The 16,559-nt window shown below is 36.9% G+C and overlaps 1 protein-coding gene across 5 annotated transcripts in view; it reads left to right on the top strand.

Moving 5' to 3' along the window:
- Sec16 (endoplasmic reticulum export factor secretory 16) overlaps window positions 1-16,559 on the top strand; it is a 106,745-nt gene that overhangs the window by 58,797 nt on the left and 31,389 nt on the right. For all 5 annotated transcript variants that reach the window (XR_014444003.1, XM_083144420.1, XM_083144419.1 and 2 more), the window contains 5 exons: window positions 2,926-3,143; window positions 4,027-4,284; window positions 8,143-8,262; window positions 9,482-9,566; window positions 11,207-11,439. Coding sequence is in view for 4 of the 5 variants with exons in the window: in XM_083144420.1 (XP_083000546.1) it covers window positions 2,926-3,143; window positions 4,027-4,284; window positions 8,143-8,262; window positions 9,482-9,566; window positions 11,207-11,439 (914 nt within the window). In the remaining variant the exon portion in view is untranslated. The remainder of the gene's footprint in view (window positions 1-2,925; window positions 3,144-4,026; window positions 4,285-8,142; window positions 8,263-9,481; window positions 9,567-11,206; window positions 11,440-16,559) is intronic.

Raw genomic sequence — 16,559 nt, 5'->3', positions numbered from 1 at the left:
ATGATGGGTATTTTGACGAAAAAACGAAATGAAAAAACACATTGTAGTGTTAATTTTTCATGTTTTTGAAAGGTGTGAGATGCATTTTGTGACCATGTTTTGTCATGAAATAATGCGAAATGAACTGCAAAAAGCGAAATTAACTCTTAAACATGAAATTTACTGTTTATATACCGACGCGACACCTTCCGAGGTCTGAATTATCCTGAGAGTTATGCAATTCCAGGAAAATTGATTAATTGTGCTGTTAATATTGGACAAGCAAAAATGTACTCCTTTACACAGAAATAAACTTAATACTCTGATAACTACATAAATGTGCTATTAGAAGTGAAATGTTAATTCTGTGGAATAAGTGTAGTTTTTAAATCAAATTTAGGATTATATTCACAATTTTAAAACCAAAATGTATTTTTATATACCACCTTTCATCCAATTTTTCACCGCTATAACACCGATATTTTATTTTATTTACCACTTTTGAACCCGAAATTGACTCAGTTTTTGTACCGAAATTTTGCTTTTTTATTTACCAAAAATATGTGCCTCTAATGATGGGACAAACACAATGACACACCATTGCCTGATCAGTGTTCAAATCTAGGACCTCTTCTCTGTCAATGTTGAAGAGATTTCCATTGCAAAAGATGAAAATTAATAATAGTACCCGCACTTAGTTTTCTGGTTACACAAAAAATTATTTCGTCTGGTTACACAAAAATTTAATACAGTTCTTCAAGAACGTAGCGTGTAACCTGACTGACTATGACCGAGCATCTTTTGAAAGGAAAAGTAATATTTTTTGCTCATATCACTAAAACAGAGAAAATTGAGATTTGAATGATTTCTCTTCCACCTTTAATGAAGTGCAAGGGGTGTGGGATGCAAATTTTTTGGTTGGGACGGAATCAGGATGGAGTATTTTTAAGGTACTGACATTGAAAACTGGAAAAATTGTGTTGTTTCCCGACAAAATTGAGAGAATATAGGGGTGGAAAGTATTCAAAATTGCCCGATCCTAAAAAAATGTTAGTTATACACACAATTTCACCCTTGGGTGATTAATTATTTTGCATTTCTGGAATAAAAGCTGCTAATTTCAATAAATTTTGGACATTTAGTACAAAAAAATATGTATGGAATAAACTACTTTCAAACTCTTATTATTTAGATCAGGGGTTTCCAACTGGCGGCCCGTGGGCCGCATGCGGCCCCCGTTGCCTTTTTTGCGACCCGCGAAGCCAGTTTGCAAAAAACATTAATTTTATTAATTTTTATTGAAATACGTTCTATTTTTACTGAAGAAACGAAAGCTCTGTGAAGAAAGACAATATCACAGCTAGAAATGATTTGGCAGCCAATAATGATCATCAGAAGAATCTAAAGTGACGTAACTTTCTCTTCACACCATGCATTCCACCCCTTTGCTATGCGGAATGAACTCCACAGCTTCCGCGAATGCTTGATTCACTCTTGTGTTTAGAAACAAACTGCAGAGCGGCACTATAGAGATCTGTTTTACTACGCACGAAGTACGAAGAGATTTCCAGTGTTCCAACTCGGATTGTACTACGACTGATTGTTCAAGTTTGTGCAAATATCAAAATGAGCATTATCTCCAAAAAAACGTAAGATTGAAAATGAAAATAGCTTCTCTCCAACTTGAATTGTGAGATTTGCAAGGCAATGTGTTCCTTCAAACTAGAAAAGGGGCCAGAGATTTTCAAATACCTTTCAAAGGAACGCTTTGCAAACCTTCGTAGTTTTGGACAAAAAATGACATCGATGTTTGGCAGCACATACACGTGTGAAAGTGTTTTTTCTTCAATGAAGTTCATCAAGAACCGCTACAGAAGCCGACTGGCAGATTCTTCACTGCTTCACCTTCTGAGACTTTCAAATACAGAAATTAAAGTGGACATTCCAACTTTAATAAAACAAGCACATCAACCACAATTTTCACATTGAACACTTACTATGAAGGATTCTTATTTGTATGGTGTGTTATTCATTTCTTTCAATTCATCCATATGTATTGGGGTTTTTGTGAAATAAATTGTAATTATACAATTTTGATTTGTGAATCCATTGTTTTTATTGCCTCATTTTAGAAATTTAGGTCATGCGAAAGTACTACATTTTCAGTTCAGTACTTACAATTTTTGTAATTTTTAACCCCCTCCCCCTCCCAAAAAAATGCGACCCGCCAATCAACTGCTGGATATAATTTTGGCCCTCGGACCTTTTGAAGTTGGAAACCACTGATTTAGATTTTCCGAAGTCTGGATCGGAACAGAATTTTTTTCAGGTCCTGACTTTTTGGGTTCCTGGTTGCTTCACATCCGTTGTCATTACTGCAGAGCGGAGTGTACTCCTGCTAATGGGTTTCCAATTTCACGCCTGACAGCTTGAATGCAATAATTTTGGCACCCTCGATCTCGAGGAAATGGATGAAGAGAGATCTGTGAAAGATTATTTAGCCCTGATCGTAGTTTACATCTTCCTTGTACACACCCATTCGTTTCTTTCATATGTGACACAATCTCGGCTCCCTTTAGCGGCATGTTGTGAGCCTACGAACCGGAAGTTGTTGTGCTATAAGTATGGCATCCACGCGAAGGCACTTCCTTCTGGTGAATAGCCCCTATACATGACACTAAAACCTTTGCTGCCTCCTTGATAGTTCAGTGGTAATGCTGGCGTCTTCTAATCATGGTCCTGAATTTGGCCACTGGTGAAGTCACACTGCACTGGGTTCAGTTCGTACTTTAAACTGTAGGTTTCTGATTAGTCTGAACATAAAGTGGACTTAAAAACAAATGATATCCTCTGTATCCGGTTACTTAGTTCAATTTACTTGTAACCTATGTTCCTATGTTTACATGTGAATTTCCTATATGTATAAAAAAAATATTTATATTTTAGCACAACGTGGTCGCTTGTATGCTGCACACTTCTGTTATCTGATGTCTCAATTGGAATTTGGCACATATGATGATAAACAGTCCAAGATAGTGTTGATTGGATCATCACATAATTTGCCTTTTTGTAAGTTTGCTTCAAATGAAGCGATCCAGTGCACCGAGATATATGAATACGCTTGTCAACTTGCAGATGACGACTTTCTACTTCCTCACTTCCAGGTAATTAAAATAAATATTTTAAATTAAATGTTGGTATTGAAAAGTAGAAATTAGTTGAATATTTTGTGCTTTTTCTCCTTCAGAGACAGAATTTTTCCATTTACTTAATATGTTATGTTTCCTTGTTGGTACACCTGATGGTAATAGTTTATACTAAATACTACTAAATGTACTAATAGTTTGTTTAATCAGATCATTAATATTTGTCAACAAATTACGAGGGCTGGGTCATAAGTCATGATGACTATATTTTTTTTCAAAGTTAAACAGTGGTACCATAATATGAATATGATTGTATGTCCCAGAGAACATGACACCTGTAGTATGTGTACACGTCACTAGATGGCAATGTGATGAGTCAGCCATTGTGCCACAGTGTGAACAGCGTTCGTGTGTCAACGTAGCCATTCTTCAGATAAGAAAATGCCAGAGAATGCTACAGGGAGCTGATGGAAACTGTAGGAAATAGTGTCGTACTGTAGTATGCACCTCTTTCTTACTGTAATGCTAATGTATCCTTTCAGACTTGTAAACACACGTGGCATGATGCTATCTTTCAGGATATTTTGCTCGCTTTCCCATCCTACACCTGGTACACATGATCTGCATTTTTACATTCCACAGTACCATACATCACCCCTTCTATTTGTATATTTCTAAGAAAAAGTATAGTTGCCATGACCCTCGTATATAAGCTCACAATTGCCAACAGCACTCTCTCGATTTTCATGCAGTCGAAGGGTGACATTCACTTTGCACTCGAGGTGATCTCTCAGTGTATAGAAAAAGAGACATATTTGTCAACCCCTAAATTTCTTATTCCTGAATTATAAAGTTCAATGTCATTTGTAATGTTGTTTTCACTGTTACTCTTTTCTTTCAGTCTTACAAGTACCTTTATGCAACAAGGCTAGCAGAGTATGGATTCCCTTCAGAAGCAGTTCATTACTGCGAAGTCATTTCAAAGAAAATAGCTAAAAATGCATCTCTATTTAATCTTAGCTTTATAAAACAAGTCCATGATCTAGGAGATAGATTGAAGTATCAGGATCCATTGTTTACGAATGCAGAGGGAGAAAGTGCTGAAATGAGTGATCCCGCCTGGCTCAGTAACTTAAAAAATGTGATAAATAACTACAGTGTAAGTATTTCGGCATCAAGCAGTATATTAGGGCTGAAGTGTTATCAATTTGTACTGATACCTATTTTGATTCGTGGCCATCTTAGCAAATTTTGCTGTGATGTATTGCATATAAATACTTCTTGGTTCAACAGTAATTAACAAATTTAAAGTTTGCTAAATTTATAAATAAAAGTAATTATCTTCAAGTATAGGTTACTTATGTGAAATTTAGAAATTACGTATTTCCACGTTGCACAATTGAATGGTTAAATCCTATTAATTTCGAAGATCCTCTGTCTTCATTCACTTAATAGGATTTAACCATTAAATTGTGCAACGTGGAAGTACAGAATTTCTAAATTTCACGTAAGTAATTTTAAACCGCGTTTACTGCATCCATCATGAATTCAACACCTTTCATACGGAAGGAAATGCGGGAATACAAGAACAGTGAATGAAGACAGAGGATCTTCGAAATTAATAAGATTTAACCATTAAATTGTGCAACGCGGAAATACGGAATTTCTAAATTTCACTAAAGCAATTTTAAGCTGCGTTTATCACATCCATCATGGGCCTCCCCGATGGTGCAGTGATAGCGTCATCGCCTTGTAACCAAGGGGTCCCGGGTTCGATACCCAGTGGAGGCACACAATGGTTCGGATCCCACTCTAAACTGTAGGCCCAGTCCCGATTAGCCTTACTGTGCATAAAGTGGACTTAAAACACCAAATCAATCAATCAAAATCCCATCAATCATGAATTCAAGTATAGGGTTTACTTTAAATTGTATCACCTCCATATTATGATGTTTAGAAATACTATATTACTTACAATTTAATAAAATATGACTTGTCTTTGAATTATGTTACCTCTGTGTTTTGATATTTGGAAAAATATTGATTATAATTTATTAAAAATTAATGTTAATATTTTGATGGTCATCACCGAGAAACTAACATAGGAAATCACTTTCAAGTGCAGTCTAGCTTTACTTGAAGCACTCAGCTTTTCGCTTGTCAGTAGCCTAGTTTATGCCTCATCCAACATTCCCTGTTCCACAGACTACCCAGCCAATAGCTCACCAAACCAAATAGACATTATTGAAAATCATGCAAGGTGGATGTGTAAAAATATGTAAGTTACTTTACTGCATGTAATTTTACTTTGCTGTTATTTTCTCTTGTAAGTACAATCCAACGTAATGCCATTATTAGAATTTTAAATTAGATAAATAAATATAACATTAATTTATGCAATGTGAAAGAATGGTTGAATTGCTCAAGAAACAAGATTTTTGCAGAATAGACAGGATAAATTTACCATGCAGTACAAAAATAGCTTTACATGCATGAGAAAATGACAAGGAAATATTACAAAATGTACTGACTAGACATTTTTGCAATAAAACTGAAGACTTAACCCATCCGAATACCATTTCATTTCAATATTTTTTCCTGTGAAATACCATTTAATTCCGGCCTCCGGCCACGGAAGTTGAAGGACAGTACGGAACTTTAAATTTCTTAAAAACTATTCAACTAATTTACATGAAATTTTAGATTGTTACAGTGGAAGACCATTAGTACATGTTAGAATAAACAAATTAATTTTAAATCTAATATAAATTACCTAATAGTTCTGCTTTGTGTGGTATAGCTTGAAACATTCCGGCATGTGCAGTGCAACTTTACATTTCTCACACTCCCAACGGCTACTCGACTTCTTGTTTTGTGCAGAACACACTTTGCACTGTCTTGATGGATTCTGTTTTATAGCATTTGGAGGGATTTGCTGAGGGAAATGTGCCCAATTGGCACACTGAAGTCTCATAGGTGTGTCTCCGGAAGGGCGTCCTCTTCGGGCATATTCTGGCAGGGCAAGTTCCTCCAAGATTTGCTCTATTACCAGAAGTCTGAATTCGTTAAATTTGAAACCCTTGATAGATGGCCTAATCTTCTTGTATATGACATATGCATTGTAGAAAGCTAAGTCTAACATATAGAAAAATATTTTCTTATATGCCTTCAAGTAACGACGCATGATTGGAAATGATGCCAGCTGCTGATCCATTCTATCAACCCCACCCATTCCCTTGTTGTAGTCAATCACTACCATAGGTTTCGAAATAGGTTCTTTTGTCTTTCTGTTCTTCTTCCCTGTGTTTGTCATATTTATGTCATCATGCATGGTAGACAACAATGAGACAGGTTTCCGGTCAATCCACTTGATGGCAATCATATTATGGCTGTACATAGCAGAAGCCTCACCTTTCTTCAACTGTTTGGCTTTCAGTTCCTTTGGCATTTGTTTCCTGGTTAGGCGTACAGTACCCACAACGTTTGTCTTTGCATCTAACAATTTATTGCACAAAATGGGAGATGTGTACCAGTTGTCGATATACAGAGTGTAGCCATTATGGAGTAATGGTTGCATGAGATGGAGTACAATGTATTCATGTTCAGGGATGTTTTGCTTTGTATTTTTTTTGCCTGTGTATATGCTAAATTGGTGACAGTAGCCAGTAGAGGATTCACACAATTTGTAATATTTTATCCCAAACCTAGCCCTCTTAGTTGGATTAAACTGGACAAAAGAAAGTCTTCCCCTGCACTTCACAAGACTTTCATCAATTGCAATGTCTTGTTCAGGTGTGTAAACATGCTGGAATCTACTACTGATATACTCCATAGGTTGTCTGATTTTGGCTAGCTTATCTTCTGGATTCAAATTATTGTTATTTACAAAATGTAAGTACCTCATGATCAAAACAAATCTTTTGAATGGCATGACAGTAGCAAAAAATGGAGTTTCTGAGAGTTTTCTAGTACTCCAGTAGCTTTGCAGGCTTTCTTTTTTTACCTGGGACTGAAGGACACACAGACAAATAAATGCTAATATTTCATCTGGTGTTGTGTCAAACCATTTAGATTCAGTACTATTGGATTGTTGATCACCATTGAGTTCTGCATTGTTTATTTTGCTTTGAGCATAGATGTTCGTTTCCCTAGATATACTAGCCCATAAATCATCCTGAAGGAACTTTTTCACTACATCGCAAGCTCTTGGAGAATCCCCTAATGAACGCAGAACAATGTTATTTATACCAGGCTTACCTGAAAATGGTAATTTCTTTGGTATTTCATTTTGGGGACACGATTCTGACCATTTCCAGTCTTCGAACTTGCTTCTCTTGGGGGTTTCAATAATTTCTCCCTCACTTTCACTACTTTCACCAGAGGGACCACTTTCACTTTCACTAATGCTACAAGAATCACTCTCTTCATTCCCGTCATCAAAATCCACATTTTCATCTTCGTCACTATCAAAAAGCAAATCTTCTATCAACGAATCTTCAACAAATCTTCTTCGCGACATGTTTCCAAGACGTAACAAACGAAGGTTTGTTTATAAGAGAAATTACTGAAGAAAGCAAGCTTGAATCGGTATGAAAAATTTAGCATCACAAACATAGACGTCACAGATTCAACAGATCATACAACCTCTGCCATCTATGAGCAAAAGAAGAAACTACGTGATGAAAATCGGGAGGCCGTCGATTCGACGGCTAGGTATGGCAAGCAAACTTCAAGTCGGGCCGTCGAATCGACGACTAGGTATGCGGATGGGTTAAAAAAACAACACAAAATATCCAAATTCTAAAGAAAGCAAAGGTTAATTTGAGGATACATTCCTGTTAGTAAAAATTGTAATTGCTATCTGAGCATATCAATAGGAAAATAGTCATGTTCAGTTAACTTCACATTTTCTATAGTGCATGTACATTTTTTTGAAAAGAGTAAATTTCAATGTTGTGATCATTTATCTGTAGCACTGTGTGACAGTGTAGTGTGTTAATTAGTTCTGTTTTTACAGTGTGAGAGACCAATTGGCAGTTCCCCTTCAAACTTGACTGGGTCAGATGGTGAAGTGCAAGGTTATGCCCAACAAGGTACTTACCAGACTGACAGTTTGCAACCACAAGCTCAGTATCAGGTGAGTGTAAAAAGAATTGTTTGTAAATGTAAAATGACAAGTGCCGTAGTTAGAATCCTTTCATAAATAAATAAAACATTAATTTACGCAGTGTGAAAGACCTTTCAAGCAGCATTACTTGCATAGTGTTAAATTTTCATTTTGTGAATGAAAACTTCATATCTAAAATGTTAAATGAAAACTGTCTTCATATCTAAAATGTTACTTGTATATCTTTTACCAAAATGAAAACAAAAAACATTAACTTCTAGCAACATTGGTTTAGGTCAGATAGTTTTTTAACACTGACTTTATAAGTAATGTGACAGGTAACACGTGACCTTCAGATATTAGTGCAACCTTTCATACAGGAGTCACACAACAAGCTGCACATGTCACTCACTTGGACTGGGCCATTTTCGTAATGGCATGCATCATGACACCCATGGACTCTCTAAGTTCTTACGTGTGATGGTTGTTCAGAGCAAAGTGGAGGGATGTTGTTGTAGAAATATCATAACTCGGATGTGCAATGGATGTTTAACTTGCTGGATTTGCAATTTTTTTTTCTGCATATCCCTTTTCTATTTTTAATGTTAACCTGACCAGAGAAAGTCTGCAGTAAATGTTGCCAGAAGTTATTTATAACATGTAACCAAGTGTAAGCATGAAAGGTTTATTTTTAAAATAGGCAGGTGTGGTCTTCCTGTGATTGAAGTCATGCCAGCATTAATGAGAGAGGACTAGTTCTCTTCTCAGACTTCATCATGGAACATTTTAGGTATGTTTCTTGAGTATGGATTCATGTGCTGTAATGACAAAATATATCCATTGCTTTTTAATATTTATTGTGTGACAGGATACACACATGTTGTTTGTAATATGTAAACTAGAAAAAATTGTGTAACATTACATTGCTGGTTTATGCAATATACAATGTACATTCGTCAGTAAGCCCAAGAAAATGCACCACAAATATTTAATCAGTTTTCAGGTACCTAATGCATTTGATTACTAGTACTGGCATATTCTAGTGGTTCAGATTCATTCCAGATTAGATGAACTTAAAAGTATTTTCCTTGCCACAAGAAGAAATTAAATAAAATACATATTGTGGAATATTTCTGAGTGTTATTCAACATGTTGACAACATATTGTATGGCATGTACTATATTTTATGTAGGCTTGTTCATTTGTTCATAACTATCTTGTGTACTAAAAGTTTGTAAACAATTTCCAGGATAGTATGGCATATCAACAACAGTGGCAGCAGTACTACAGCCAGCAGCAATGGCCACAACAAGGAAGCATGGATACTAGTGAAGGTATGTGGCAGCATTTTACAGTGAAGTTCTTCTGTACTTGATATTAATGTTAATAGTTTGAAGAACTTTTAATTGTTATAATTTTTTAGCCTCAATGGACCATAATAGTGGAACGTCACGCATAAAGACCGAATAAACAAATCTGCACGTGTTTTTTTTTCCTATCCAAATCCATTGAGTTTACCATTGAAAAGGGTAACTTGAAGAATCGTGACAGCAGTTTTTTGTTTTAAAAAAATATGATGTGTATCGTACATCAATGTAAAGATGAGATTTCGGAGAATACGTCGATATATTACACATACCCTACAGAGGAGAATGAAAAGAATAAATGAATTGTAAAATCAAGAAAAGCAAATGTTTCTACTGGCTTCTGATCCGAAACAGCAGCCAATTGGCAGTGTTGCTGTAGTCATGTGAGGCTCCTGACCTCCCATCATCCCTAGCGGCTGCGCCACTCTCGTTGGCTACAAGTCAAGCTTCACTGTGTTGGGAAGCAGAATGGCCGAAATTTCTTTAAAAATGTGTCATTTCCACTTTCCAGTTATTCTTTACCTTATGCTCTGTAAGGTATATGTAATATATCACGCATCACAATTTAGTTTCATGACTGCTGTCACAATAATTAAAGCTATCCCTTCCAATGGAGAATTCAATGGATTTGAATAGGAGAACAACACATTGCAGTGTTGTTTAGACTCAACATGTGGTCTGTTGTCTGCTGTGATGTCACCACTAATATGGTCCATATCGGCATCAATGAGAACCGGGAAGTGTATTGGTATGAGTTATCAGCTCAGTCATAGTACATACAGTGGACCCTTATTTTACGTTAACAGATTTCACATTTGCTTCCATTATACATTTAGTCTTAATGGTCCAAACATAGCAAAATGTTCTAAAATTTTCCCTGCTATCTGGACTAATGGGGGAGGGATAAGTTGACTGGTTTAATGAAAGTCCAAATTAACTGAAATAACCTAAAAGAACAGTAGAAAGTGCATTAAAACTCTGTTTATAACAACAAAACATGGTGTATTTAAAGGGCATAGGCCTAAATACACTATACAGTACAGTACACAATCTGCGGGAAACAGAATTTCATCAGTGGTTGACTGCCTTTTCTTTGGGAAGTTCTCTTGTTGACTTCTTTCTAGCCACAGTTTAAACCTTGCATTCTGTTTTTTTTTCTCCCTTTGCCTGTCTGGATTAAGCAAAGTCTGGCTTAACGGCATCCGGATTAACGAGGTTTTACTGTACCACTGTATTTATCTAAAATATGAAAATATGAACCTAGATTTTATGCTTTTCAGGGGACTAGGCTGAAAAAAACTTAAAAAGCAGTAAAGTTTATAATCGGGGAAAGTTTTATAAAATTTTGCTATGTTGGCACCTTCAAGATTGAACATTTAAAGCAAGAAAATTTAAAATCTGGGAATGTAAAATCGGGGTTCCACTGTACCACTTAAATTCTATTTTTAGAATCTTTATCATTATTTATAGCTCTGAATTTTCTGAAATTTTACAATAGGAACCTGAAATTATACTTCAATTTTATCATTCTGCTCAGTTTATGTGAGTGAAATTCCCATTTCTACCATGTATGAAAAGTTAGTTTATATGTGTACATATCATTGTAGGTGGTGCAGAATCAACAACTGATCAGCATTCACAAGAAGCTCATTTGCAACAGCAGAACATGTACTGGCAGGGAGATCAGTGGAACCAGCAGCCTGTGGCAAATGGTGCAGATGCCAATTTTGTAGGAAGTAGTGTGGCAGTCGCAGAGAATGAAAATAAAGAAAATCAAGTGCCAAATGTGGGGTACGAAGATGGCTTCAGTTACAGCAACGCCACATCCACAGAACAGCAGGTAAAGTCTAATGGAAGCAATCTGTGTCTTCCTTTTCTACTTTATCATGTGTTCACATCTGCTCGTGAAGTAGTTCCTTATCTATTCCTAGTTCCTTATCTATTCCTTCTTAAACAGTGAAATTTTAAATCCATTGTAGAACCATATATATGTTTAATTAACCTTATTTACTTATATAATCTTAAAACAGTAGAGCCTCAGTTTTATGTTTCCTGCATTCTACATTCAATCCTCATGATTCCAATACAGCAAAATGTTATAAAATTTTCCCTGATTTTACATTTTTCTGCATAAAACAGAGGTTCCGCTGTATTCACAGCATAGAACTGACAATAAAATGTTTCCAATAATACATGTGGAAATGTTTATTACTCACATGCACCCACAGTTAAAAGTATCATAAAGGATTATTATTATTTAATATAAAATATAGAAAATATGACCCACAACATTATGATTACTACATATTTCAACTTCGTGTATTCAAAAGGGTAAGTTAAGAACTATTGAATATGAAGTTCTGATTCAAATTGTAAATTCCCTGATGAGGAACTTTATGAAACATAAATTTTCTATCAGGTTCTGTGCTGTGTATTAAGGTTTTATGTATGTAAATAAGTAATGATTTTTGGGGGGTGGGAACGCTACATGTACTGTCCAAGGCAGTCTGTTTCAGTGAAAAAAGAAAGCAAAACAACGTTATGTTTCAACCCTCTATCAAGGTCTTTCTCAGACTTGGAAGCCAAACCAGTTTATAGTTTACTAGCTGATAGAGGACTAAGATGTAACATTGCTATGTTTTCTTTTACTGGAAAAAAAATAGACTGCCGTCATCAGCATGCGTAGTGTTTTTTCTGCCATGGAAACAAGGCTTAATCGTGTTACCTATGAATTTTTATTGTTGACGTCTGACAGTCTATGTATTATAAACAAAATAGTAAAATGTGCTAGAACTATCTAATTGAATCGGTGATGCCAAGAAGGGAAAGATTCCACTGGACCTTACTTTCGGGAAATCAAACAAAAACCTCATAGCAACCAAAAGTAAAAGCCGGATGAAGAAACTTACAATTACAAACTTATTCATCATAACCATAGTAATAATATTCCATAAGTACAGTCAACTCTCGATTCAACGACCTTTCACAGTTCCCGGGAAAAGGGTCGTTATTTCGAAGGGGTCGTTATTGGAATTTGCACCAATTTTCAGCTTAAAGGGAGCTGAAACGGACATAAAGATGCCTAGGAGATGGTAACACCATTTATCCTGGTAGTTATACAACCTGTTATGCACAGGCTGCGTGTTGTGAGAAGGAAAATAGAACATGAAAAAGTTTTCACAAATAATTTAAAATAATGTTACTTTGTTTCAATTGTGCACAGTCCTTGCTTTTCCAGGAAATTCTTACATTTCTAGTTCATGAGAAACCCGTTTCCACTGAGACCTATGGAAAGGAAAACAATCTCGCGAAACTCGAAGAATCTTGACACCAGTCAGACTGGTGCCAGCAAAAGTCGGGAGATAATCGGGCAGAATGAATGTTGGATTTTATACAGGTTCACTGGAGCATTGTCTGTTACAAGATTAACTAGTAAGATTAGATCTCTCGGGAGAAACAACACAACCTCTCTAGGTACCAGACAAAAAAAATAAAGGCAGGGCTGTAATTTTCGTTCTGGTTCGGCTGTGTAAAATACATCGTAAAAAAAGTCACTTTTCTTTGCTTCAACCAACTTCATTCACCCCCCCCCCCCTCCCCATTCAAGGGAGCAGTCCAAACTCCTTACTTGACTTGCATTGTAATCCAGCGTGAAAAAGGAAACGAGCAGCTTGCGATCTGTTTTCACCCAATGCGTATTCTAGGACACGTCATTAAACAGCGTGGCAGTCGATAATCATAAGGGTTTGAATTGAATTTCACTTTAAACTGTATATTTAGTCCCGATTAGCCCATCAGCATAAAATGAACTGAAAACAAGCTTTATGAAACTGCGCATATTCACGTATCAAAATGGTAGATCGTTATTTACTCTCACCTTTAATCGACGATTGAATGTTGGATTTAGGAGTATTCTCGATGTCAAACACCCACCCCTCCAAACGTTTTCCCCTTGAATAATGTCTTTTTAATCGGTCTCAGCGACCATTCCTGCATTGAACTCTTTTTTTTTTTTTTCCCTCCACATGAATGGTTCTGAAAAAGAGCGGATGCAAATTAAATGAAAGATTTGCTTATCAGAAGGCGCAGAACGTGAAGTTATTTTAACTCTTGTTTTCCTTTCTGGAGATCGAATTTCGCGAGATTCAAATAACATTCTCCTTCACGCTGCATGAGTCATTGCTGTTATCGGCAAGCAAGAGCTTTGCAGATGCTAGACAAAACACTGGCGCCAGCTGCATCGTAAAAACAAGGAGACCGGCTGGAAGTTCGAGCAACAGGTGGCGGAACAGAAAAGTCCCAGCATCTTAAAGATAACGCAACTGTCGAAGATGGAACTTTTAACAGCAGTGTAAAGAAGAAAGAAATGACCCTTGCTTTACATTTTACCATGCAACAGACAATAATAGGGGCAATATTTCCTATGCAGACAACAGCATTAAAAAAAAAAAAAAGAAACAACAATTCTGCAATTATCAACATTGCCGTGCAGGAGAATGAGCTGGGGAAAGGGAGTTGGGTCACTTTTTTTATTACTTGTTCTATGGTCTTTGTTCGTTTCAAGAATATCCAGAAGTGGTTGCCCCATTTTAGATGTCAAAGGAAAGGAAGAGGGGTGGGTCCTTTTCCACCCTCGCCTGTAATCAGCCGGCATCAGCAAGAAAATCGGGGCTGAAACAATCTGCATCACACCCCCCTCCCCCCCCCTCCCCCTACGTTTGCTGACAGGAAAAGAGGGAGAAGTCAGTCAGTCAACGGAACACTTTTTTGGCAGATATTATGACATCGACACAATTAGGAAAACGTATGAAGTGGGAACCCGGAGTTATGATGCACCTAAGATCGAAGTAAACTTTTGTGGAAACCTGGATGACAACGCATTAAGCGGCTTGACGATCTTTAGTTCACCAATGTGGTTTTGATTATCTCTAACAGTTTCGCTTTTTTATGAAGTGTTGCAGGGAACAAAGAACACTTTTTGAATGAAAGCTGTTACCAGAAGTTATCATCTACAAGGCCGAGAGTTGCTCGCTCACTCACGGGAACCTGCTGAACTCTAGGTCAGAGCTGGACAGATGGGCCAGACTTCCAGGTGCCATGCATCTGTATTTTCGAACATCCCTGCGATCGTATCTCTCAAGGTGGTGTATTTATCGATGAAAGAGCTTGACCTGCCATACACATTGGCAAAGTCTGCAAGTCCAGCAATCATTTCAGGCTGCTCCCACCCTCCTCCGCGAGTTTTAAGCAGCTCTTAGGACAAGGAAACAAGTCAAGTCGATTTAAAATAACATCCAAGCACATTCGATTTTCTTTTCTCACGTATCCAAGAGCAAGCCTGGCACGTTGGGTAGCGGCCGTCGGGTGCGGGGTAACATTGGTGCGCTTGAGGGAGGGGAGGGCAGAGGTCAAGTGCTATTGGATATCACTCAAGCATGGTGTGGTGTGTCTATTTTTAGTTCAGACCTAATTGTGAGCGGTAGAGCCCTCGTAAAGGGAATGAGTGGAGGAAAAAACTAACGCATTTTTCGGCGGATTTCCTTCAATTTTTCAACAATTTTTTTCCAATTTTTTCTAAATTTTTCATGGTTCCCGGGAAAAGGGTCGTTACTTCGAGAGGGTCGTAGAATCGAGAGTTGACTGTAGTTTGTTTTTAAAACCTTTATTTTAGCTCTCATATGTATTCAAAGTATTCAGCCCATTTTGTTCAAAAAGTGGAATCCTTCCCTTCTTGGACTCACCGGTTCAATTATAATATTATGTTATATTGGCACATTTTGAACATTTATGTTTTGCACTAATGTACCGTAATTTAAAAAACTTTTACTGACTGTTGTATTGTGATATCTCACTGTCTGCAAGCATGCGCTATGAAGATGTCAATAAATGTGTACATAAATTCAAATATTTATTAATGTGTATAACTGTTTTAGTTAGTATTTTACCTAAGTTGTTACAAAATTACCCTCCCTATATAGTGCACCAGCATTGTGCAAAAAAAATATTAATATCCTTTGTGTTACATTTGCTGAAGGTAGACATGTGCATAGGCATTTATTTATTTTGAAATTGAACCTGAAAAAAATATATTTTTATGAATATTTAAATATGACCATAATTTGTTTTTGTTTTAATTTATGCAACTCAAGTTCAAGGATTCAACAGCTGTAAGTACCATTGGTAATGGACGAAACATATGTTTCCAAAGGAACTGCAATATGCTTGTACCATTATCCACAAATATATCAAGCTATACCTGCAAGTCATGCGTTACAGCACAAAGGTTGCTTACGAGCCATTGCCAGAAAAAAATACCTGGAGATATGGAGTTTCTTTACGTCACTTCGTGCAACAAGCAAATTTCAGATTGCATTCAAGGTTACAACAGTAATAGAAGTCAGCATAGACTACTGACGGGGCAAAGTATGATTAGAAGCAGTTGCAGAATGAAAAAGGAAAGAATGATAGTGATGCAGGATAAGCCTTTGATATTTGGAGGCACATACCCAATAGATGCTCCAATGAGTAGGAGGAAGTCTGTTGGGAATAGAGCAAAAGGGAGTGTTGCGAATACATATGAGATTGATGCACCTTGCTGTATGCAGTCGTACAGCTACTTGGATCCACGTAGGCAAATTAAAGAGCCTGCCGTGCCTTGTGGCGTAATCATACCAAGCAGAGTTGACAGAAGGGAGTATGTAAATGGTATAATAATCGGTCCTGCCGGTGGCGAATATAACGCTAGAGTTTCCCAACCATCTCAATTGCTATGCTCTTCTTATTGCAACTCCAGTTCGCTAGCTGGATATAGAAACGTTCCTTCTGGGCAGGATAAAACACAGTGTGCCGTTGGCATTGGAGCTGTGGCCCACGAGCAGATTCACTGTATGCATCAGAAGAAGAGAGAAGAGAGGAACGTGGCACAAGTCAAGGAAATGGAAGAGGTAGAACAGAAGAAGT

The sequence above is a fragment of the Lepisma saccharinum genome, chromosome 23, assembly GCF_977018435.1.
Source record: "Lepisma saccharinum chromosome 23, izLepSacc3.1, whole genome shotgun sequence".
Lineage (NCBI taxonomy): Eukaryota > Metazoa > Arthropoda > Insecta > Zygentoma > Lepismatidae > Lepisma > Lepisma saccharinum.
This window is presented reverse-complemented; position numbering and strand designations above follow the sequence as displayed.